The 22,284-nt window shown below is 51.2% G+C and overlaps 2 protein-coding genes and 1 long non-coding RNA gene across 5 annotated transcripts in view; 1 reads left to right on the top strand and 2 right to left on the bottom strand.

The window, feature by feature from the left end:
• Positions 1-1,854, bottom strand: part of LOC147359888 (uncharacterized) — a 28,467-nt gene extending 26,613 nt beyond the window's left edge. Inside the window, exons 1-4 of the mRNA XM_086335670.1 lie at positions 1,735-1,854; positions 1,307-1,348; positions 1,014-1,125; positions 406-523 (exon numbers count right to left, since the gene is read on the bottom strand). Of these exons, the coding sequence (XP_086191796.1) occupies positions 406-523; positions 1,014-1,125; positions 1,307-1,348; positions 1,735-1,854 (392 nt within the window). The remainder of the gene's footprint in view (positions 1-405; positions 524-1,013; positions 1,126-1,306; positions 1,349-1,734) is intronic.
• Positions 117-14,763, bottom strand: ZNF250 (zinc finger protein 250). Of its 3 annotated transcripts, none has more exons than XM_086338111.1 (5): positions 14,614-14,763; positions 8,517-8,610; positions 8,172-8,298; positions 7,970-8,083; positions 117-5,894 (listed from the first exon to the last, which is right to left on the bottom strand). In XM_086338111.1, the coding sequence occupies exons 2-5, from the start codon at positions 8,559-8,561 to the stop codon at positions 4,570-4,572; spliced, it is 1,611 nt and encodes a 536-aa protein (XP_086194237.1). In that variant the 5' UTR covers positions 8,562-8,610; positions 14,614-14,763; the 3' UTR covers positions 117-4,569. The 3 variants fall into 3 exon arrangements, with proteins under 3 accessions (XP_086194237.1, XP_086194236.1, XP_086194238.1); XM_086338110.1 differs by lacking the exon at positions 14,614-14,763 and adding an exon at positions 8,711-9,232; XM_086338112.1 differs by lacking the exons at positions 7,970-8,083; positions 8,172-8,298; positions 8,517-8,610; positions 14,614-14,763 and adding an exon at positions 6,382-6,583.
• LOC147359886 (uncharacterized) lies at positions 14,753-19,727 on the top strand. Its single transcript, XR_015141331.1, has 2 exons — positions 14,753-14,939; positions 18,412-19,727. It is a non-coding gene; the product is annotated as an uncharacterized LOC147359886 (long non-coding RNA).
• Positions 19,728-22,284: the final 2,557 nt, after the last annotated feature.

Raw genomic sequence — 22,284 nt, 5'->3', positions numbered from 1 at the left:
CTGCTTGACAAATACGGCTGTCTCCCCCCATTAACGCGGCTGTTGATATACTCATTCTCTTGTGACTTCTTGCTTTAAAAAACCCATACCCACAAAGCAGGCACATCGACTCAATGTTTATGTAATTCAACCTTTATTATAAATTAAAAAAAAATTTAATGGAAATGATGTACAAGATGATCATAAAAGCATTCTAGTGAGCGACAAGTCCTGGAGATAAATGGAAAAGGCAGCATGACAGTTCTTAGCAGCCCTTGCTACCCAAGCAAGTACCCTTGCTACTAATGTCCACACTAGTCCTCAGAAAAATGAAGAAAAGCCTCCTATGTTGAAAAATGGGTTTTTAAAAGAAGTTTTCCTAAAGTCAATTTCTTATAATGCAAATGCCTTGTGATGTGCCTTTACTGACGCTTGATGTTCACAATGACGTCTGTATATTTCTGTATATGGCCAGACCAGTCACCTGCTTTCACTAGCAAACTTGGGCCTGCGATCTCGGCCTCACTGTGCATCAATGTACTGGCTGTATCCAGAAGAGCTCTAGAAAAACTTATGGAACAAAACAGCTCTCCGCTCAAAATCATTTTCTTAAAATGATTGGCTTAGTTGAGAGATTAAAAAGGAAAAAGGAATTAGAAACCAACCCCTTGGTGGAAATGCAATGAATAGGCCCTGACATCAGTTATCAGAGGGGGAGAAATAAGACACCTAAATATCCTTTTAGAATATTGATTCTCTTTACTGTCTCACAGGCCTGGAGGGCCCATCCCTAATTTGGCTTCAGGGTCTGGTATGGGCCTTACACCTATCCGTGGCATGTTCTGACCCACAGGGGAGGGAACCATGTAGAAGGGTCAGGTTTCACGGGCCATGAAGTGTGGGGGGGGGGGTGGTGGGCAGTGCAAATGGGACAGCTGGGTTTGTTGGAGGTACAGCAAGGGGCAGCCTGGAAGCCTGTCTCAACTGAGAGCTGAAGGATTATCGAGAGAGGGGTCTTCTGAACTGCCCCTCACCACCAGGTGGGCCGTGGAGAGGCCTCCTGTGGCTCGGGAGGGAGAACGGCTCTGGACGTGGCCACACTGTTTTGTCTGGCATCTCCTCCTCCTTCTGCTCCAAGCCAACGTTCTGGGAACAAGGCAGCAGGTGAGGCTTGGCCTTGCATTTACCCAGCTGTAGCTCTGACACCCCTAGGGGCCGTGCCCACAACGAGTATGTTCTGCCTGCAGCCAGTCTATTGGCTTATGGCTGCACCCCTATGGAGAGAACGCTTTTTCTCTATGCCACCTGACATTTGTACTGGACCTACCTCAAGCTCCTGCAAAACCTTGTCCACGAGGTCCCAGGAGTTCTATTTGGAAGACACAGCTAGTCGAACTGCATCACTGAACAGCTGGAGTGGTGGGAAGGAAAATAAGGCTATGGGCACCAGTGGCTGGGACTCTTGCCTGCCCTGTACCCGCTGGCCCATCGTCATCACTTGTCCACACAACACCCCACCCTAAAATCATCACGTTTTCCCCATCCCCTGACTCCGTGCTGGTCAATATGCCTTTTCTTTCCAATACCTGACCCAAACCATCACCTCCCCTACTGTCGACACCCACAATCATCCCTTCCTGTCACCGCGCGCTCACCAGGGCCCCCCAGCAATGCCGTCCTCACCAACAGCCCTACAGTCAACCACTTCTCTACCACTTCCCCAGAAACGTCAGCACCAGGCCTTCCCCACCTCACTAGACCATCTCTGCAGTCTCCTATCACCTTCACAACATTGGTACCATCAGCAGCTGAGACCAAGTACAGGAGCAGCGAGAACTTCCTGGCAAAACTGAAGCTTTTTTGGGTCCCCTTCATGTCTGCTGTAGAGAGAAGGTAGGACATTGGCCTGTCTACCAAGGAAAAAGGAGAGAGTTTTGAAGGGTAGGTCACCATTCTAGGAATGGAGGTCCCCATTCTAGGAAGTGGGACAACCAGGGACAATCAGCAGACATGTCATAGAAAGAGCTCATTTAACTGGGATCTGTGTCTCAAGGAGGCAGGTTGGCTCACGTGGATCTTACTGGATGGGGAGTTACGGCAAACAGCCAGTTCTTCTATATTGGGAAGAACAGCTCATGGATGGTTCGATGGCCCAGGAAAGGAGGAGGACATGTGTGATGGTGGGTCCCCCATGAATTGCTGGCACCCAGATATAAAAAGCAAAGACACAGATGTCAAAGCAGATATTACCTTGCCGACAAAGTTCTGTCTAGTCAAAGCTATGGATTTTCCAGTCGTCATGTATGGATGTGAGCTGGACCATAAAGAAAGCTGAGCGCCGAAGAATTGATGCTTTTGAACTGTGGTGTTGGAAAAGACTCTTGAGTCCCTTGGACTCCAAGGAGATCAAACCAGCCCATCCTAAAGGAAATCAGTCCTGAATATTCATTGGAGGGACTGATGCTGAAGCTGAAACTCTAATACTTTGGCCACCTGACACGAAGAACTGACTCATTGGAAAAGACCCTGATGCTGGGAAACAGTGAAGGCAGGAGAAGGGGGCGACAGAGGAGGAGATGGTTGATGGCATCACTGACTCGATGGGCATGAGTTTGAGCAAGCTCCAGGAGTTGGTGATGGACAGGGAAGCCTGGCGTGCTGCAGTCCATGGGGTTAGTCAGACATGACTGAGTGACTGAACTGGACTGAGATGCAGGGCATTGGCCACCACAGTGCAGGGGGTCTCTGGCCTGTACTTGGTGCTCAGGTTCTTTCGTGAGTTCCCTCTGTACATCAAATACCTGCAATCAGCAGAGGAAAGGAGACAGCCCAAGTGCATCAGTGTCTCTGCACACCATCCCCAGGCAACATACACACAAGCTTACAAACACGGGCTTGGGAACTCGGACCACAGACCACTCTGGGCTGCAGCTCCTGTATCCACAAAGGCTACGCCATGCCCACCCTTCTCAGAGAATTACTCTAGAACCTTCATCTCGTCACCAAATTTACCAACTTTAACCAACTGTATCATTTTATTTGTTGCACTATTTACTTATAAGTCTGTAACAAACTGCAAGCTTTTTGGTTTTTTCTTAGTCTAATTATTGTCTAAACTTTGTTTAAAAGCTCCTTTCTGATAATTTTAAATATTTCTAGAATTTCCTTTCAGTTATTTTGATTTACCTTTAATTATAAACTTTTAAACTTATATTTTAAACTTTAAAAAGTAATGTTTGCCTTTTATTATTCTGCAGCTTATTATAATTTTATGAACTGTTTATAATTTATACTTTTTACCTATTCTAAAAATATCAGCAAGAAGCATGAACACTGTGACTAGCTCTAAGGGACATTTTCATCTTCACCAGTGACTGCTATGGACTTCAGGATCAACACTCTGCTGCTTAATTTTTCCTGAGGTGATGATGCTTTCAACATCAAGGAAAAAAAAAATTATTAGAAACAATGAACAGGGGCTTTTAGTGGTTAAGACTCAGTGTTCCCAGCGCAGGGGACATAGCCTCGATCCTTGGTCAAGGAACTAAAATCCCACATGCTGCAATGCTTGGCCAAAAAACAAAACTTATAAATACACTAGATTTATCACAGTATATGACAACAGATACTAGACTCTCTTGGAACTAGAAGTAAAAAATGAAGAAAACCCTTCATCATAGGAATAGAAATATTAGAAATAGTAAACAAAAAGCTATTTGAGAATTTTGTTTTAGAAGTGTGTGCCAAAGACTTTTTTAGTAACATTTCTGGGAAACATCATAATGTGTAAAAAAAGAGGCACCCAGGTGGTACAGCAGCTGTGAGGTCTGGGCTCTGAGTACAAAGTCACCTCCTAAGCCCACATGGGCCCAGAAGCCCAAGACACCCTATGAATCTGCAAAGATTTGGGGGGAAAGATCCATTTTTGAGTTGAATTTTCACCAATAAGTTAGGACATCCCTTCTGATCTTAAATAAAATTAAAGGACCAGATGAAGGGTTTTCTATATTTATATCATTTCTCACTAATTAATCTTTAGACCATTTTCATAGAAAACAAGTAGTTCCACACAGTTAGGATTTTCAGTCATATTACATGATGACACTTGGTAACAATATTTTTTAATACCATTTTATCTACACAGTACTTTACTGTTTAACAGAATGCTGAAAATATACTCCAACATCCCAATTTTAAGTGCAATAATCAGAACAACCATTGTATTTAGGAAAGGCATATAATATTCTAAGAAAAAAACATTTATTTGGAGCATGAGGAAGTTTTCCTGGGACAGTGGTCCTTATGCTGAAACTTCCTTTAGCTTCTCATTTCTAACAAACTAACGTTAATAATGAATAGTAGCTGTCTTTACCAAAACTCATTACCATTGTGAGCCTACTCTGCAACGTAACGTCAAGACGGTGAGAGAAGCAAATGAGGCGTCCTCTGAAGTTCTTCCAGAGACACTTCAGTGCTGCCCGTGAGTTCCTCGGTGACACTGGGTGTCACTGGCAGGGGCTTCGCCGGGACTGGAGGCTTCCCAGGGCTGGGAGCCCGAGTTCCCAAGTGTGACTTCACGTGCAGGCAAGGTCACAGCTTCCTGTGCACCTTCTGGTGCTGGATGAGGTGGCCGTGCTGGTTGAAGGCGCGGCCGCACTCCGCACACTCGTACGGCCTCTCGCCCGTGTGGATGCGCTGGTGCTGCACGAGCACCGAGTACTGGCTGAAGGCCTTGCCGCAGCGGCTGCACTCGTACGGCCTCTCGCCCGTGTGGGTCCTCAGGTGCACAATCAGCGTGGCCTTCAAGCTAAAGGCCTTGCCACACTGTGCGCAGCGGAAGGGCCGCTCGCCGGTGTGGACCCGCTGGTGCTGGACCAGCGACCTGCGGGCGCTGAAGGCGTGGCCGCACTCGCTGCACACGTAGGGCTTCTCCCCGGTGTGGACCCGCTGGTGCTGGGTCAAGTGGGAGTGCTGCACGAAGGCCTTGCCGCAGGCGTAGCAGCCATAGGGCTTCTCCTCCGTGTGGATGCGCTCATGGTTCAGGAGGGTGGAGCGGTGCCGGAAGGCTTTGCCGCACTCACCACACTCGTACGGCTTCTCGCCAGTGTGCACGCTGTGGTGCTGGATGAGGACAGAGCGGTCACTGAAGGCACGGCCACACTCGCCGCAAGCGTAGGGCTTCTCCCCGGTGTGCACCCGCTGGTGCTGGAGCAGTGTCCTCTTCACGCTGAAGGCGCGACCACACTCTGCACACTCGTGCGGCTTCTCCCCCGTGTGTACCCGCCGGTGGCTGCGCAGCACGGTGCTGTGGTTGAAGGCCTTGCCGCACACGCCGCACACGTACGGCCGCTCGCCAGTGTGGATGCGCTGGTGCTGCAGGAGGTGCGAGAGCTGCGTGAAGGTCTTGCGGCACTCGAGACACTCGTGCGGCTTCTCCCCTGTGTGTATCTTGTGATGCTGAGCGAGATCCGAACTCACTCGAAAGGCCTTTCCACACTCGTGGCACGCGTAGGGCTTCTCGCCCGTGTGGATCCTTTTGTGCTTGCTGAGCACCGAGCTCTGGCTGAAGGCCTTGCCACACACACCGCACACATAGGGCCTCTCCCCGGTGTGCGTCCTCTGGTGCTGCAGCAGGTGGGAGCTCCGCCCAAAGCACTTCCCGCACTCCACGCACCGGTAAGGCCTCTCCCCGCCAGGAACAGCCGGGCGCTGGGCGACCGGCGCGCTGGGCCTCACGGCCTGGCCTTCAAGGGGGCGGGCAGGGCTGGGACTCGGACAGAAACTCTGCTCAGGTTCGTAACTGCCTGGATCACTCCACTCGGCAGGCGTTTTCCTCAGAATCATTGATATCTCCTCTGAAGTGAGCGGCCTCAAGCTGGAGTCTGCGTCCTGGTCCTGATCCTTGTGCTCACATCCTGAAAAACCAAAACGAAAGGGAGCGTGTTCACCCCTTCTGAGACTGCAGAGTGCATTCCACCCTGCAGGTGCTCCACTGGGACAGGGCGGCCCTCGAGGGCCCAAGGCTAGAAGTCACCAGTGGGTGACAAAGAGGAAAGGTGTCCACCCAACAGTGTGGCTGGAGAAGGGCCAGGTCCCATTCAAGAGCCTGAGGAGCACACACGGTCACAGCCGCAGCCCTGCCCGCCCTGGAGGGTCCAGAGGCCATTAGAGGCGGAATCGACGCAGGACTACACCTATTACTGTGCAGGGCAGGGAGGGGGCTGCTGGAGCGAAGCACGAGCTCCTGAGAGCCCGTCCTGCAGACTCCCCCCTGGGGAACAAGATGGGGCCCGCAGGTGGCAGTGAGGATGGCCGAGAAGGCGGGGGTGTTTCTACACTCAGGTCAGGGGCACTGCAGGTTGAGGGTGGAGCAGGGTATGCTGAGGATGACAGATTTTAAACCTTGAAGACAGCCACTGAATTGACAAGACGTCACCAGGAAACAGGACTGTCCCAGGAGGACTGGCTACTCAGAACGATGCTCATCCAGGATACTCGACAGGCGGGCAGGGCTGTGACAGCAGGGGACGGTGTCGGGGCAGAGCCAGTCCTCCCAGGCCCATCTCAGCAACGCCTCTGCTGCTTCCTCCAGTTCCCACAAGGCCTGGTTGGGGACAGCGTTAAAACGGTCCTTGAGGGATGTCCTAGAGCAAGAAGCCCAGCAGGCAGAGCAAGACCTGAGGGGGACACACCTGAGGAGAGACTTAGCCAATGAGAGAGAGCTGGACCTTCTCAGTCCAGGGGACCCACGTTCTGCTTCATGGCCAAGACCCGGAAGCCCTCCCTACCTGATTGTGGGGGGTTAGGGTCTCTCTGGGGTTTCTTATTAGGAAGCATACTGAATGGCAACTGGCCACATTCACTGGATTTTGCTTTTTCTGTAACAGGGATATTTTCAAGTCCCATCAATTTTCCCTTTTTTTGGTGGTAACAGCATTACTGAGATGTAAGCTTCACTGTTGAATTCATTCAGAACTTAGGACAGGTGCTGTGCAATGAACTTCCTCAAACCCCAACAAGAGCCCCTGAAAAATAGCAGGCTCCAAAACCAAGCAGTCCCTACACCAGGAAAGGCACTTCCAAGACAGACTCTGCCTGAAGAATCTGCAGGGGTCTGTGCCTAGGAGGTCAACATGTTCTTGTTTGCATTTTTTTTAATATAATTTTATTTATTTTATTTTTGGCTGCGGTGGGTCTTCACTGCGGTGACAGCTTTTCTCTAGTTGCAGTGAGCGGGGGTTACTCTCGAGTTGTGATGTGCAGGCTTCTTGCTGTGGTGGCTTCCCTTGCTGCAAAGCACGGGCTCTAGGCACGCAGGCTCTAGCACTTGCGGCTCGTGGGCCAAGTAGTAGTGGCTCCCGGACTCTCAAGCGTAGACTCAGTAGTTGTGTCACATGGGCTTAGCTGTTCCACAGCACGTGGGATCTTCTCGGACCAGGGATCAAACCTGTGACCCCCGCACCGGCAGGCGGATTCTCAATCACTGGGCCACCAAGGAGGTCCTGATCAGTCTTCTCACATATAGACAATATCATGAACTACAAGCAATGTTTTTCCTCTTTCTTTCTAATTCTTACAGCTTTACTTATGCTATCGTGTCTGGTCTTGCCAAATTTCAGATGGAACCCCCAGGACAGCTGTGGACGGTGGGCTCCTTTGCCTCACGGCAAACAGCTCTAGCCACACTAAGAGTCAGGTTAAGAAACTTCCCTTTCACACTTAGGTGCTTCCTTCTTCCCGAAACCAGCCCATGTCCCTCAACCTCTGAGGTCCATTCAGAGCAGGGACCTGTCAGGGGCCCAGCAGCCACATGTGCTCACCTTGCCTCAAGGCACCCAACCCACACCCAGCTGCACTTACCACCCTGCCCATTCCCTGCACTGGGCCTCTGCCTGCTGCCCTCTCACCCGCAGGAGTCCCCGCCAGGTCAGACCCCAGGAGCACCCGCAGGTGCACAGCCCTTAGTGCACAGAGGCCACTCCGCGCTCACCTGAGTGGCTGATGCCCCAGCCCCTGAGCTGCTCGTTGCCCTGCTTGTCCAGGACCCACGGCTCCTCTCCTCGCTCCAGCTGGGAGATCACCTCGGGCTTGGATCCTGGAATTCCTGCTCGTGGGGAGGGAAGTCCTTTCGTCTGTACAATATCCACAAGCACCCTCACCACGCCCCACCCAAGGCCTGCAGGGGGCCTTACCCACGGAGACCACGTTCCCGTAGGTCTCCATCATCACGTGTCGGTAGAGGCCACGCTGGGCGGGGCCCAGACGATCCCACTCATCCTGGGAGAGGAACACGGCCACGTCCTCGAAGGTCACCTTGGCCTGGAACAACAGGGGGCCTGCAGGTTGGACTCAGAGTCCATGTCCCAGACAAGGAGGGTGCAAGCAGTGTGGGGTGTGGGGACGCGCCCCTGGACGGGGGGCAACAGGAAGGGGCCACAGTGTTCAAAATGCAGTGATGCTCAGGATGCCACCAGGCCCCTGGGAGTGGGAGGATGTGAGGATGGCAGGGGCGCTGCAAAGGCCTTGGGGCTACTCACCTGAGGCACCGCTGGTGGCGGCAGGAGCCGGGCTGCCGCCATCATCTGCTCCGTGGCACGTATGAGGGAGACAGTATCGGAGAAGCGTGTAGGGCTGAGGAAGAGGAAGGAGCATATGAGGGGCCCAGGATGGTCCCACCCAAGACACCTGGGTATGCCATGCGCCCCAAGGGCCATTGGACTACCCAGCTTACCAGGCATGGCCTGCAGTACACACACAGGGCTGGGTGAGCACATCATGGGGAGGGGGAAACACCAGGCCTGACTGCCTCCAGAGACAACCCCCATGAGGAGAGGGTGCACTTGTGGTGTGGGGACCACAACCCTCCTGTGGGCTCGCTGATGCCCTGGGCATGCCTGGTCCTGCCCGGCGGCTCCAGTGGGGGCCCAGTTCTGGTGGATGCATCCAGAGTGACCCCGAGATTTGGTCTGAGGACCTGATGGGGAGGCCTGGGGCTGGGCGGGCTCTGGCAACACTGGGACAAGCACTGCCAAGGTGTGTGCCACACCCACCCTGCCAGACAGAAGTGGGCACAAGCCCAGCAGGCCCATCACCTGGGAAAAATGAAAGGAGTGAATAAAAGTTAGCTCAGAATTCATCTGAAACACTGATGTTGGACAAACAGGCATGAGGGTGCTACCAGGCATGAAGAACTGGAAACAACAGGGCTGGTCCCGCCTCACCAACTCTCAGAACTGAAAAGTGGGGGAACAGCTGCCTCCGGTGGCTACTCCAGTGCCCACACCCCCTAGAAGAGCAGTACCGCTCCCCCAACCCTTCATGGGCTGCCCACACCCGCCATCTCTCATGGACAGTCATCCTCCCTATGGCCTAATCCAGCCACTCCCTCAGGCGGTCTCCATCCCCTCCATCCCAAGTGGCCCCTGTCAGGGTCTCCTCTGACCTCCATATGACCAAATCCTTATCTGCTGTCAGCGGTGGGTAACCCCAGTCTCCAGCAAGTCGGTCACCGTGGGCGCCCCTGTCCACCCTCACCAGCACGAGATACTGCCTCCTGAACCATGCAGCTCTGGTCCTCTGGGAACCCAGAGGAGATAGACAGTCATTTTCAGATGACCTGACCACACCTGGGCAGGATCTAACAATGAGCACCCATAGGAACCCCGTTCGCCGGCTCCCCGTTGGTGCTGGCAGCCAGCATAGCTAATCTAGGAGCTGCTGGATCATTCGGCCGGAGGCCTCCAGCCAGGCCGGCTCCTGCCCGAGCCCATGTCTGTGACCTGAGCTGCTTCTGCCCCACAGGCCTGAACGTCCAGTGGAGCACAGGGCTCCAGTTGGTGCGCTAAGCTGGCAACCTCCTTCCCCTCCAGCTGGCCATCTCCTCATGGGTGTCCTCTAGCACCTCAGACACTTAACATCCAGCCCCGACACCCATCCCCTCCCCAGGCCTGGTCTGCCCCTGGTCTGGCAAGTGCATTCGATCCAGATCCTGAAGTTGCCCTCCTGCTCACTCACTCACTCACGCCCACTGGACCCGCCCTCCAGTGGCAGCACAGTCCTGCCCCGCCCCCACGGGACGCAGGGCCCTGCCTCAGCTCCAAGACCCGCCCCCACGGGACGCAGGGCCCCTCCTCGGCTCCAGGCCCCGACCCCAAGTGACGCAGGGCCCCTCCTGGCTCCAGGCCCCGCCCCCACAGGACGCAGGGCCCTGCCTCAGCTCCAAGCCCCGCCTCCGCTCCTGAGGCTGCTGAGAGACCTGCTCTGAGCGCCCCTCCCCGCAGCGGGGTGCCTCCTGCCCCTCAGCTGGCGCTCAGCTGTCACCCTCTCAGTGAGACCATCACCCTCTCATTGAGACCGTTCCCGACCCACCTTGGGGGCCTCTGCCTCATCGTTCTCACAACCCCTGCCAGTCCCAGCAGAGCAGCCAGTGGCTCAAGCATGGCTGAACAAGTGAATGAAATTACAGGAGAAATGACTCCACACTCCACCCTTCAGAACAGCAACAAGTGCCGGAGGAGCACCAACTCCAGCAGCAGTGGGGAAGTGGAGTGTCTGCTAGCTCTCGCAGTTGAGAAAGTCACCTGGCCTATTATGGTGCAGCAGACATACCCCTAGGCAATGCACGCCTTCCTCGGATGGACTTGAAACCAGAAGGGAAGGGGACTGAGCACAACCCTTAAAGATGAGACATAGACTGGTTAGAACCAACTAGGCCCAAGATGGCGGAAGGCTCCGCTTCCAGTGGAAGCTGAGCCTCATTATATGCTCAATGTGATACATCAGCTAAATGACAACACACCCACAGTCCCCACAGTTCCAAGGCCAGATGACCAGAAAGGCTGAAAAGTGGGCAGTGGCCCAATTCCTGAATTCCTGGAAGCCCCTGGCCCTTCCTGAAATAGTTGGATTAATCCTCCTATTCAGCAGCCTATGAAACTACACAGCCCATAGAAACTAACCATTTAGTTACATTTCAGGGCCTTTTGAGACAGACACCATTCTGTCTAAGGAATGTGTATCTCTCTAAATAAATCCACTTATCACCTATCACTTTGCATCCTGCTGTGAATTCCTTCTGCACTGAGACACACAGAACCTGAGCTTCAGTAAGTCCTGAGCAAAGGTGTGTGGTTTCAATTAAGAGACAGTGGGTTCGAGTCTCAGCTCGTGCGTTCGGATCCCACATGAACTGTGTGGTTTCAGAACAGACTCCAGGATGGTGCTGCCGCCAAATCCACCAGTCCCTTCCACACACCAGTCCCACACCCACGCAGACCAAGATTCAGGCTGGGCCAGGCGGCCAGACAGGTCAGCAAAAGCACAGGATATGGAGGTGTTCACAATGCTCCTGTTGCACAAACAATGACCCCAGGACCACAAGGGGATGTGAGCCCTTGTCCACAGCACTAGACACACCAGACTGAGATGACACAGCTCCTCGGAGGGCCTCAGGAGGACAGCGAGGTTAAAGAGAGCATGTAACTAAGTGTCACCTCATCTGATGAGATTAACTCAAACCCCCGGCCAATAGTTTGAGGCACGGAGGGGCAGAGAAGGGGACAGGATTCCCACCCAGTGAATTCCAGAGAAGCACGAAAACAGAAAGCAGAAGAGCTCTGCCCAGGATGACCTCTAAGTACTGAAGGAAAACAGTATATTATAAAGTGTGCCTGTTGCTCTGCTCTGGATGTCTGTGCCTCCAAATGACCTAAGGCTCAATGTTGGGGGGGGCGGGGCGGTGCTCAGGTCCTGAGAGTGGAGTCCCCTTGGTAAGAGACCCCTCCCTCCATGTGAGGACACAATGTCTGCAGCCAGGATGAGGGCTCCCAATTCTGCTGATCCTAACCTCAGATGTCTGGCCTCCACACTGTGAGAAATGACATCTGCTGTTTTACAGGCTGCCCAGTCTCTGGTGCTCTATTATAGCAGCCCAAATGGAATAAGACTCTATATTCTGATAAAAGAGAAAGAAAACAAATGTAAAAGTGGAACTAACTAGTTTTTCATTTTTCTGTACTTTTACTTTGGTAGATAAGGTCTGGGTCTCCTAGAACAAGTCTGCATGGAATGAAAAGACAGCAAAAAACACTGCAGGCTGCTAACTGACACCACAGGGATGACAACAGAGCCACCCAGGCACTGAAGCTGGCTGTTACTCAGGGCCCATAGCTCAAGGCAACAGGAGTTCAGGGAGGAAGGGAGAACAGGTGAGCAGGTCAAGTCCTGTTTAGATGATCCCTGAAGTCAGAATTAACACCATGGAGGGTCAAACTGGCTCTGAGGAGCTGCCGAGGGAAGCCATGCCACCCCCAACACAGAAACAAGTACAAAAAGCACCTGCCCAAGGGGTGCCCACAACAGCAACCCATCCACCCACGTCCCAGAGAATAACCCAAACCAAAGCAGAGCAGGCCAATGTTCTCTGCAGCAGTGATCACACTGCAGTGAGACACTCTTCCAAGTGAGTTCTGGCTCGGTGGTGACTAAGGGACAGGAACTGAAAATGGGGCTGCAGAGACGAGAGAGCTTAGGATTCAACATTATTGTTATTTTGTTCTGTAAGCTAAGCTTTAGTAACTTCTAGCTCTAGCTGGCGGAGAAGGCAATGGCACCCTACTCCAGCACTCTTGCCTGGAGAGTTCCATGGACAGAGGAGCCTGGTGGGCTGAAGTCCATGGGGTCGCTAAAAGTTGGACACGACTGAGTGACTTCACTTTCACTTTCATGCACTGGAGAAGGAAATGGCAACCCACTCCAGTGTTCTTGCCTGGAGAATCCCAGGGACGGGGGAGCCTGGTGGGCTGCTGTCTCTGGGGTCGCACAGAGTCGGACACGACTGAAGCGACTTAGCAGCAGCAGCTCTTGCTGGAACTGCTGAAGATCTTCCTCCCAAAGACCCCACCAACAGTGACAGGCGTGACAGGCACACTTGCAGCCCCTGGTCTGGGGTGGACAGCTCCAGGGTCTCCCCACTCTTCCTCACCATCCTCACCCCCAGGTTTTCCCGCTGGAAGACCTGCTCCTCTTTCTTCATCTGCTCGAAGCCTGGCCCGCCAGGCTGGAAGCACCTTCCAAAGAAGCAGTTCCGATCCACCTGTAAGCCCAAACCACAACCCTGCATGCTTCAGAGGAAAATGATCACAGACGTGTATCCACACAGGTAGCTTTTCTACACAGCAGCAACACGGAGTCAGAAAATATTCAGGGAAAACTGTTCTAGTCACAGACGGCAAGAAACAAGGTTAAAGTAAACCTTAGAAATATGTTAATGCTGCCCCCTGTATCCACAAAATCGTAGTGCAGAGAGCCAAGCAGTCCTGGACTAGAAAGGGCAGAGTAGGGCCATATCTATAAACAAACAAGATAGGCCAGGCATTCAAATCCTGGGGAAGATGTTCCAGTAACCTCACTCAGACAACAGGTCTAAAATGAGTCCTTTGCACAAAGCTCAACCAAGCTCCCAGAAAGCTAAGCAAAAGCAGAAATTAGCCTCTCCTCTGGGGTCCCAGCAGCCTGTCCTCACGCCTCAAGAGTGTACTATCCTTTATTTGCTGAATAAAACTGAGCTATAACTGAGCTTTAAAAAATAACAGAAATTAAATGAGATCATTTCATATCATATACTGAAAGCACACAGCTAATGAATGAAAAAGAGCTAAATTTTAAAATTATATGATAAAAAGAACCTGAATAAACTCTGGGGAGCAGAGACCCACAGATTTGGATGAAAATCAAAACCTTTTCACATCAAAACAACATAAATGCCAGAAATGGGCCCAAGATTTGGGAGAATTTAACACTGGACAAAGGTGGTTTTCCACATCAACGGCGAAATGAGTTATTCAATAGTGTCAGAAATACCAGGGTTTAGGGAAAACACTGAAGCTGGATTTCCAACTTTCCCCACATCAAAACGATTCCAGATGGAGCCAACGTTTCACAAGTACCAGAGAAAACGAGTTTATTTTAGAACTAAACTTAGAGTAGGGAAAGCCCTTTAAGACACAGCACAAAGCCAAAAGCCTCGAGGCTAAATATTTGACCACTGAACACTCGAAATCTTCCATCTTAGAACAAAACATCACAACCGGAGTCAGATGATAGTCTGAGAACAAAGTCTTCGATACACCCGTTAAAGAACCAAGCTGATCAGAACCGAAACGCCAGGCAGCGCACACCGAGGGTCCGGCTTCCCGAACCCGAAGCGTCGCGCTGGGCAGGCGCCGGGACGCCAGGACCCCGGGAATGGCTGCTCGCGCTCACGAAAGGGGCTTTCACAAACAACCGAGAGACGAGCCTCGATAAAAATGGAGGCGGGAGTGGACTCGGGAAGAAGCACTCTCTGCGGAGAGATGCCAACGGCGATCCCAGTGGAATAAGTGTTCGCGCCCCCGGCCCGCACCCGGGCCCCGCGCGAGGCCGGAGCTCCGGGCGCCGCCGACTACCGGCGGCGTAGGGCTCGCCGTTCGCGGGAGTGGGGAGGGCCCGGGGGAGGCGATAGCGGGGTAGGGGCTCGGAGTGGGCAGGGAAAGGCAAGGGGCGCTCGCGGGCAGCGCCCGATCGCGTGGAGGGTCCTGGCCCCCGACCCCGGCGCGCGGGTAGAGGGTGCGGAATGCAGCCCGCGCCCCGACTCACCGTCCCAGCAGTTGCCTCACCCACAGGGGTGGCCGCCCGCACCGCACTCAGACAAAGGGGGCGCCCCGCCCCATCTGCGCACCCGCCAATCGCAGGGCGCCCCGCCCCCAAGGGCCCCGCCCACGCCTCCCAGACCGCCACTCCTAGGACGCGACACTTCCCAGTCCGCCTTGGGCCCCGCCCTCCCCGCTCTGCGCCTTTCTCCTGACTGACGCACGCGCCAGAGCCACCGAGAGACGCAGCTTCCACCGCGCCTAGATAGGCCACGCCGCGTCCGGGTCTCCTACAGGCTGCACATGCCGGCGGCCTCGCGGAAGCTCCTGCGGGTAACTCGTACCTCCGGCCCTGCGGGCACAGCCCGATTCCGAGTCGGGTGAATCCTCGCCCTGTTGCCTCCAGAAGTCACGCCTGCCGAGGCGGGGCCTGGCGTTGGCTGTCGGTGGTCGTCGTGTGTGGCGGCGACCTCCTCCCCGTCCCCTTACGCTGGGGTTTGCGCACTTCGGCAGGGCAGGACCAGCGGGGGCGGGAGGAAGAGGTGGCCGTCGCTGCTGCCTGCCGCACCCGCGGTCACCCCCAAAGAGTACTTCCAAGTGGCTCGTTGGCTGGGAGGACCGACCGGACCAAGCTGGTGCCCCGACTTTTGGGCAGGAAACGTGGTCTGGGAAAGACCCGAGGCTGAAGTGGGAGAGGATGTGGCAGTAATTCTGGGGATAGCTGGCCCCGGCGTCAGGGGCAGGGTTTCTACTCGGGAAAGGTGAGGTCAGCTTCCCACAGGGAACTCATCTGCCCCACACATCCCGGTGAGGTAGGGTCCTCTCTGCCAAGAGACTGAAGCTCAGGACCCAGGTTGTCCGATTTGGCCCTATTTTTGGACCATCCTAGATGGTTTTGGCCAGTTGCCAGTGTTAACATAATTAAACGAGGAGGCCATTAGGGTGGGGGTGGCTCTGCTGCCTTGGTAGCCCCCAGCTAGGCTTTCCAATTAAGTTGACGGCTTAAGTCGTGGCCTGTCAAAGCCCTTGCTTTGCTTTTCCGTCTATAAAAACTAATATAGCTCCTGCCGGCAGAGCACTCCTAACCACTATTCCATCCTCTGTTTGCTCACATAAGCTCTTCATAAATTCTAACATGCCTCAGTTTACCTTTTAACAATGAGGAGCTTGAGCTCGGCAACGTTGGTCCCGGCAGAGAACTGATGCTTCTAAGATCTTCTCAGCACACCCTGCTTTCTTTTTCTCTTCCCAACTATTTCAAGGTCCATATAATCAAAGCTGTGGTTTTTCCACTGCTGAGTTATGTTAGGGTCCAAAATCACTGAACAGTGGCTGCAGCCATGAAATTAAAAGATGCTTGCTCCTTGGGGGGGAGTAGGGGGGGAAGGGAAGCTATGACAAACCTATATCACGTATTAAAAAGCAGCGACATCACTTTGCCGACAAAGTTTTGTATAGCCAAAGCTGTGACTTTTCCAGTAGTCGTGTACAGATGTGAGATTTGGACCATAAAGAAGGCTGAGGGCTGGAAAATTGATGCTTTTGAGCTGTGGTGCTGGGGAACTCTTGAGAGCCCCTTGGACAGCGAGGAGGTTAAACCTGTCATCTTACAGGAAATCAATCCTGAATATTCATTGGAAGGACTGATCCTGAAACTCCAATACTTTGGCCACCTGATGCGAAGAGACCCTAATGCTGGGAAAGACTGAGGGCAAGAGGAGAAGGAGGTGACAGGATGAGATGTTTGCATGACATCACTGACTCAGTGAACATGACTTTGAGCAAACTCTGGGAGATAGTGAAGGACAGGGAAGCCTAGCTGCAGTCCATGGAGTTGCAAAGAGCTGGACACAACTTAGGGACTGAACAACAACTTATTTTTAAAATGTTCATTCATAAAGATTAAAAGTATATTACAGTGAAATACCTGCATGTCTTTTGCTTAGTTTCAGCAACTAACATTTTGCTTTTTTTTTTTTTTAAGCAATTCAACAACTAGCTTTTGTGTATGTGTCCAGCTCTGCCACTCTTCACAGGCATGGTATTTATTGAGTGCCTGTTGTATGCTTGGCAGTGTTCTAAGTGCCAGAGCTACATGAGTAGGTAAAACAAGCAACATTCCCAATAAGTCCCTTTTACCTGTGAGTGGGGAAAGCAGGTAGTACACAGTATCAATATGTGAATCAGAGTGTCCAGAGGTGGTGTGAGCCATTAAAGGTCCAGGTGGGCACCACTGCTACTCACAGTGTCCCTGGCTCATCCCCAGGTCCAGGTGGAGGCAGTTTTTTCCTGTATTTAAAATCCTGGGTTCTAATTATATAAACACATTTATTAGTTATATGTAATGATGTCAGAATAACAATGTCAATATTATTAACACTATGATTATTGAAAGTAGTCTAGATTTGTTTTGCACTTCTTCTTGCTGTTAGGATATATCCCATTTGGGGTATGACCTTAACTCTACAGTTTCACTTGTTTGCTTTTTAAAGTTACATTTTTAACATTTTGATACAATTTTGTTTTATGATTATGTAAACTTGGGAGGAAAGTCATTACCAACCTAGACAGCATATTAAAAAGCAGAGACATTACTTTGTCAACAAAGACAACATTACTTTGTCAACAACAAAGACATTACTTTGACAAACTTTGTCTGTCTAGTCAAGACTATGGTTTTTCCAGTGGTCATGTATGGATGTGAGAGTTGGACTATAAAGAAAGCTGAGCATGGAAGAATTGATGCTTTTGAAGTGTGGTGTTGGAGAAGACTCTTGAGAGTCCCTTGGACTGCAAGGAGATCCAAACAGTCCATCCTAAGTGAGATCAGTCCTGGGTGTTCATTCGTAGGACTGATGTTGAAGCTGAAACTCCAATACTTTGCCCACCTGATGGAAAGAGCTGACTCATTTGAAAAGACCCTGATACTGGGAAAGATTGAGGGCAGGAGGAGAAGGGGACAACAGAGGATGAGATGGTTGGATGGCATCACTGACTCGATGGACATGGGTTTGGGTGGACTCCAGGAGTTGGTGATGGACAGGGAGGTCTGGCGTGCTGCCAGGGGTCGCAAAGAGTCGGACACGACTGAGCAACTGAACTGAACCGAAACCCTATATGGTTTCAAAGTCCAGTACACAAAAGAAAGTGCATTCAGAAGACTTGCTTCCCTCCCTGTTCCCACCAGTCTCTTACCACGCTGCCCTATCAGTAACCATTTATCAACGCTATGGTTTCTGGCTCCATTCCAAAAAATCTGAACGTCAGTGAACAGTAGTTCTTTCCCACTGGCCCACATTTTGGCATATTCCTGTCAGTGTCCAGCCACCTCTCCTTTGCAGCATCTGGGCATGTCCCTTTCTCCTTTATGCAGCTGCCTTCACCTCCCTTGTGAATGTGCTGTCATGTATTCAGCCAGTCTGCTATTACTGGACGTCTCTTGCCATAAAATTAGTGCTGTAATAAGTAGCTTTAGTTAGGTCTTTTCAGTTTTGCCAGTTTAATTTTAGGATAGATTCCTAGAAATGGGCATTTGTATCTTTTTCTGTATGTTGCCCAGTTCCCTTCCACAGGGTTGTAGGATCTTGTATTTCTGCTGGTGAGCTTTCCTTACAGCCTTGTGAACAAAGAATGTTGTCAAATATTTGGTATTCTGGCAATCTGAGAAGCAAGAAATAGCATCTTGGTGTAATTTCCTTTTGCATCTTTCTTGGAGGTAAGGTTGAGCATCTCTTCATATGATTAAGAGCCACTTTCACTGACTTCTCTGTGAACCTGCTTGTTGGTCTCTTCCCTCTCATTTTAGAAGCACTATAGAGTTAGACTGTAAAGAAAGCTGAGCACCAAAGAATGATGCTTTTGAATTGTGGTGTTGGAGAAGACTCTTGAGAGTCCCTTGGACTGGAAGAACAAACCAGCCCGTCCTAAAGGAAATCAGTCCTGAATATTCATTGGAAGGACTGATGTTGAAGCTGAAACTCCAGTACTTTGGCCACGTGATGCGAAGAACTGACTCATTGGAAAAGGCCCTGATGCTGAGAAAGATAGAAGGCAAAAGAAGGGGACAACAGAGGATGAGATGTTTGGATGGCATCACCAACTCAATGGACATGAGTTTGAGCAAGCCCTGGGAGTTGGTGATGGACAAGTGTGCTGCAGTCCATGGAGTTGCAAAGAGTCAGACATGACTGAATGACTGAACTGAACTGAACTAATTATGTTAACCCTTTGTGACATACATTGCAGATTTTTAAAAACTTTGTTCTTAACACTAGGATTAAAAATTGCAAACACTTACAGTCTTTTTTGATGCAACTGACAAGTTATATAAGCAATCGATATGATACCAGAGAGATGGTATAAAGAGTAGACTCCAAATTCACTTTTAATAAATTATTTTATTATTATTTTATTTTTGGCTGCACCGTGTCTTCGTTGCAGTGCGGGCTTCTCTAGCGTGTGAGCTCAGTAGCTTTGACTCACAGGCTTAGTTGCAGTTTGCAGTATCTTAGTTCCCCACCTAGGGGTCAAACCATGGTCCCCTGCATTGGGAACATGGAGTTGTAGCCACGGAACCACCAGAGAAGTCACCAGGACTTCTTTATAGCATGGAGTACAAGTCCTTTTTTGGATATATATATTTTGCAAATATCTTCTCCCAGTTTATGCTTTGCGTTTTCCTTTAATTTTGAGGAACAAATGTTCTAAATCTTGATGAGTTCCTACTCATTGAATTCCTTCCTCAAAAATTCCTGCTCTTTGTGTTCTATTTAATAAATCTTCACCAAAGATTATTTATTTAATAAATCTTGACCAAAGTGAAGGTCAGTAGGTTTTCTCTTATGTTTTCTTTTAGAAGTTTCTGCTGTACATTTTGGTTGATGATACATTTTGAGTTAAATTCTTTAGATGGTGTGGGGCAAGGATTGAGATTCACTTTGTTGGCATATGGTTATACAATAGTTACAACACCATTTGTTGAAAATGAAACCCCTAATTTTAAATAACCTTATGTACATTAATTTTATATGTGTTATGTATAACATAAGTTGGAAACACTTCCTCCAGTTCACCATTTGTCTTTTTATTTTGAATATAAAGGTGTTGGTCCTGCAAACTTCATTTCTGTGTAATTTATCATTTGTTTTCCCTTATTGTTGCTTGATTTCAAGCTACAGTAAAATTCCCCTAACTTCCCAGTTCTGGAGGAATCCACCCATGTTTTCACCCAGTACTCATTTGGTTTTGTTTCTGTACATTTAAATCTCCGTTCCATTTGGACTTTATTCTGCTAAAAGATGCAAAGAGTAAGTCTAGTTTTGTCTTTTTTCCAAAAGGCTATCTTGTTACCCCGCTACCACATAGGATGAGATTGGTCCTTTCCCCTGAATCTGAGGCCATCTTTCTATCACATTTCCAGTTGGCAGTGGTCTCCCCAGTCAATGTTCTGATGTCTGGAAGATTCACAGTCTGGCCCATGAGCACAGAAGAGCCTGCATACAGAATAATCCTCACAGAGTACCTGCAGTCAGGCCACCTCCACCTCCCCCCATGCCTTTGTGTTACTTCCAGGGAAGCCCAGGGGCCAGTGTCTGCCAAGCCCCAGGGGAAAGAACCAACCTCATCCTACGTGGTTGGGTGCTCTGGCGTGGCCTGCACTGTCCTCAGCCATCAAGGCCCTGTTCTCCACTCAGACCTGAGTTGCCTCCAAAGCCACAGAAACTTCAGGATGGTCCTGGCCCCTGGCTCTGGTCTCACACACCACTCCAGTCTCCCTGCTTCTCCTTGCATGGAGAGGCCATGGGTGTCAAGGGACAGTTTTTCCCCTACATTCATCATCTGTGAGGCCTGGGCTGTGGGATCCATGGAGGAGTCTCCCAGAACTCTGCCAGCACATGGAAATCATGGCACAGTTGTTACCAGAGAGCCACCTGGAGCCTGGGCCTAGGGGCCCCAACTGGCATTTTTCACCCAGGGAGCTCTAAGGCAGGGCAGCTTTGAGCTGTTAGGGCTGCTTTTCTGTTGTTCTCACGGAGCTGGCATTATTGGCTGAAGGCAGAAGTGTATGGATGTGGAAATCAGGAGCCAGGAGATTGTCCTCCTGATCTCTAATTCTCGAGGTACGTGGGAAGGGGTGAGGGCTCTGGGAATCTTGTGCAGTCATGGCAGCCAGGCTTTTGTTAGAACAAGGAGTTGAGGGAGAAGTCACAGTACAGAGGAACTTGACGTCCATAAACCAAAGACCAGAGTGGAAGAAGGTGTGGAGGCCAAGCAGGGCTTCTAGTTTTTTGAAGGTATGAAAAGCTTTATTATTGACATAAAGGAGGTCTCTGAGGAGGGTAGAGAAGGCCTCTGGAACAGGTCCGAGGTGGCTTGAGAGCAAGAAGGGTCGGCAGCCTGGGCCTCTACTGCGGTCAGCAGGAGAGGCTGGAGGGATGGTCCCTGGGCACAGGTGAGGGCCTGGATGCTTTCAGTCTCCTGCTGGCATCAGAGGGCAGAGCACCTGGCTGGCTTTTCTGCTTTTCCAGATGTGGGCACGAAACGAGGAGGACGAGGCCTCAAGGTGCCAGCCTGCTAGTCACCACTCACCCTGATGTTTGATGAGAGACACACCATGTTTCACTCAGCTAATTCAGAGCTTTTTAAATGAGCTGTGTGGACTCTGCAGCCTGTAGCAGGTGAAACTGACAAGGGTGCCTTGGCCACTCTCAGTAAAACTTGTGACTCCGGAGGGGATGAGGGCATGCAGGGGAGGCCTCGTGTTGTGCCTAAGTATAGGGAGAGCCATCTAGAGACCTTGACTGGTATTTTGGGGCATCTGTGAGGCGAGAGATTCCTGGAGCTTTTTACGCCAAAAGGTGCAACTCTTAGGTGACAGCACAATTTGTAAAAATGTACAGATGAGGCTGTTTGTGAGTCAAGTCACTGGGTGCTAAGACAACTGCCTGGTGTTTGGCCAGTCATGCTGACCCTCCAGTCTGGCCCTGTATCAGGGTCGTCCTGGTTAAAAATGAGGAGCAGCTCCCCTCTGAGCTCCATCTTCCATGACGGTTGGCACTTCTCTGCCTATAGTCTTCGAACTCCCACTGTTGTTCCCCCGAGTTCATCCCACCCTGGAGCTCCCCAGGTGGACAGGGTCCAGCAGCCTGACATCTGGAAAGGGTCTGAGAATAGGTGAGGCTATTCCTCATGCAGGTGGAGCAGGCCAAAGGCCAAGGTTCAGCTCCATCCTGCACCAAGGCAGCTCGGCAGCCCCTAAGCTTGTTGGGTACTGCTTCTGTCACCCAGAGCGTAATGAGCAGCTGGGTACAGAGGGTCATGGGCTCAGGAGGTCCAGTTTCAATAATTGCAGCTCTAGTGGCATATTGTATGGGGGAAAGAGGGCAGTTTCTTGCATCAGAAGCCCTTGGACAACTGAGTGCCATCATGAGTGGTCCAGAGACTCCAGGAGGCCTAGCAGGAGGTGGCTGAAGCCCCTTCCGTGGAGGAGTCTTGCACAAATTTGGTATTGCATCAATTTTAGCCTCTTGTTGGAGGGGTCTCCGACTCCGTAGCAGAGGATGCGACAGCGCACCATGTACAGCAGGGCTGAGTGACACAGGCCAGCAGCAAGCCGGCCAATCAGCGATAGAGTGGAGTAGAGGCGGACACAGATACTTACTGAAAAAAGGAATCATAA

This window comes from Bos grunniens, chromosome 14 (assembly GCF_055505025.1).
Source record: "Bos grunniens cultivar Pamir isolate PY7600 chromosome 14, Bosgru_T2T1.0, whole genome shotgun sequence".
Taxonomy (NCBI): Eukaryota; Metazoa; Chordata; class Mammalia; order Artiodactyla; family Bovidae; genus Bos; species Bos grunniens.
Note: the sequence above shows the minus strand (reverse complement) of the source record. Positions and strands in the feature narration are given on the sequence as shown.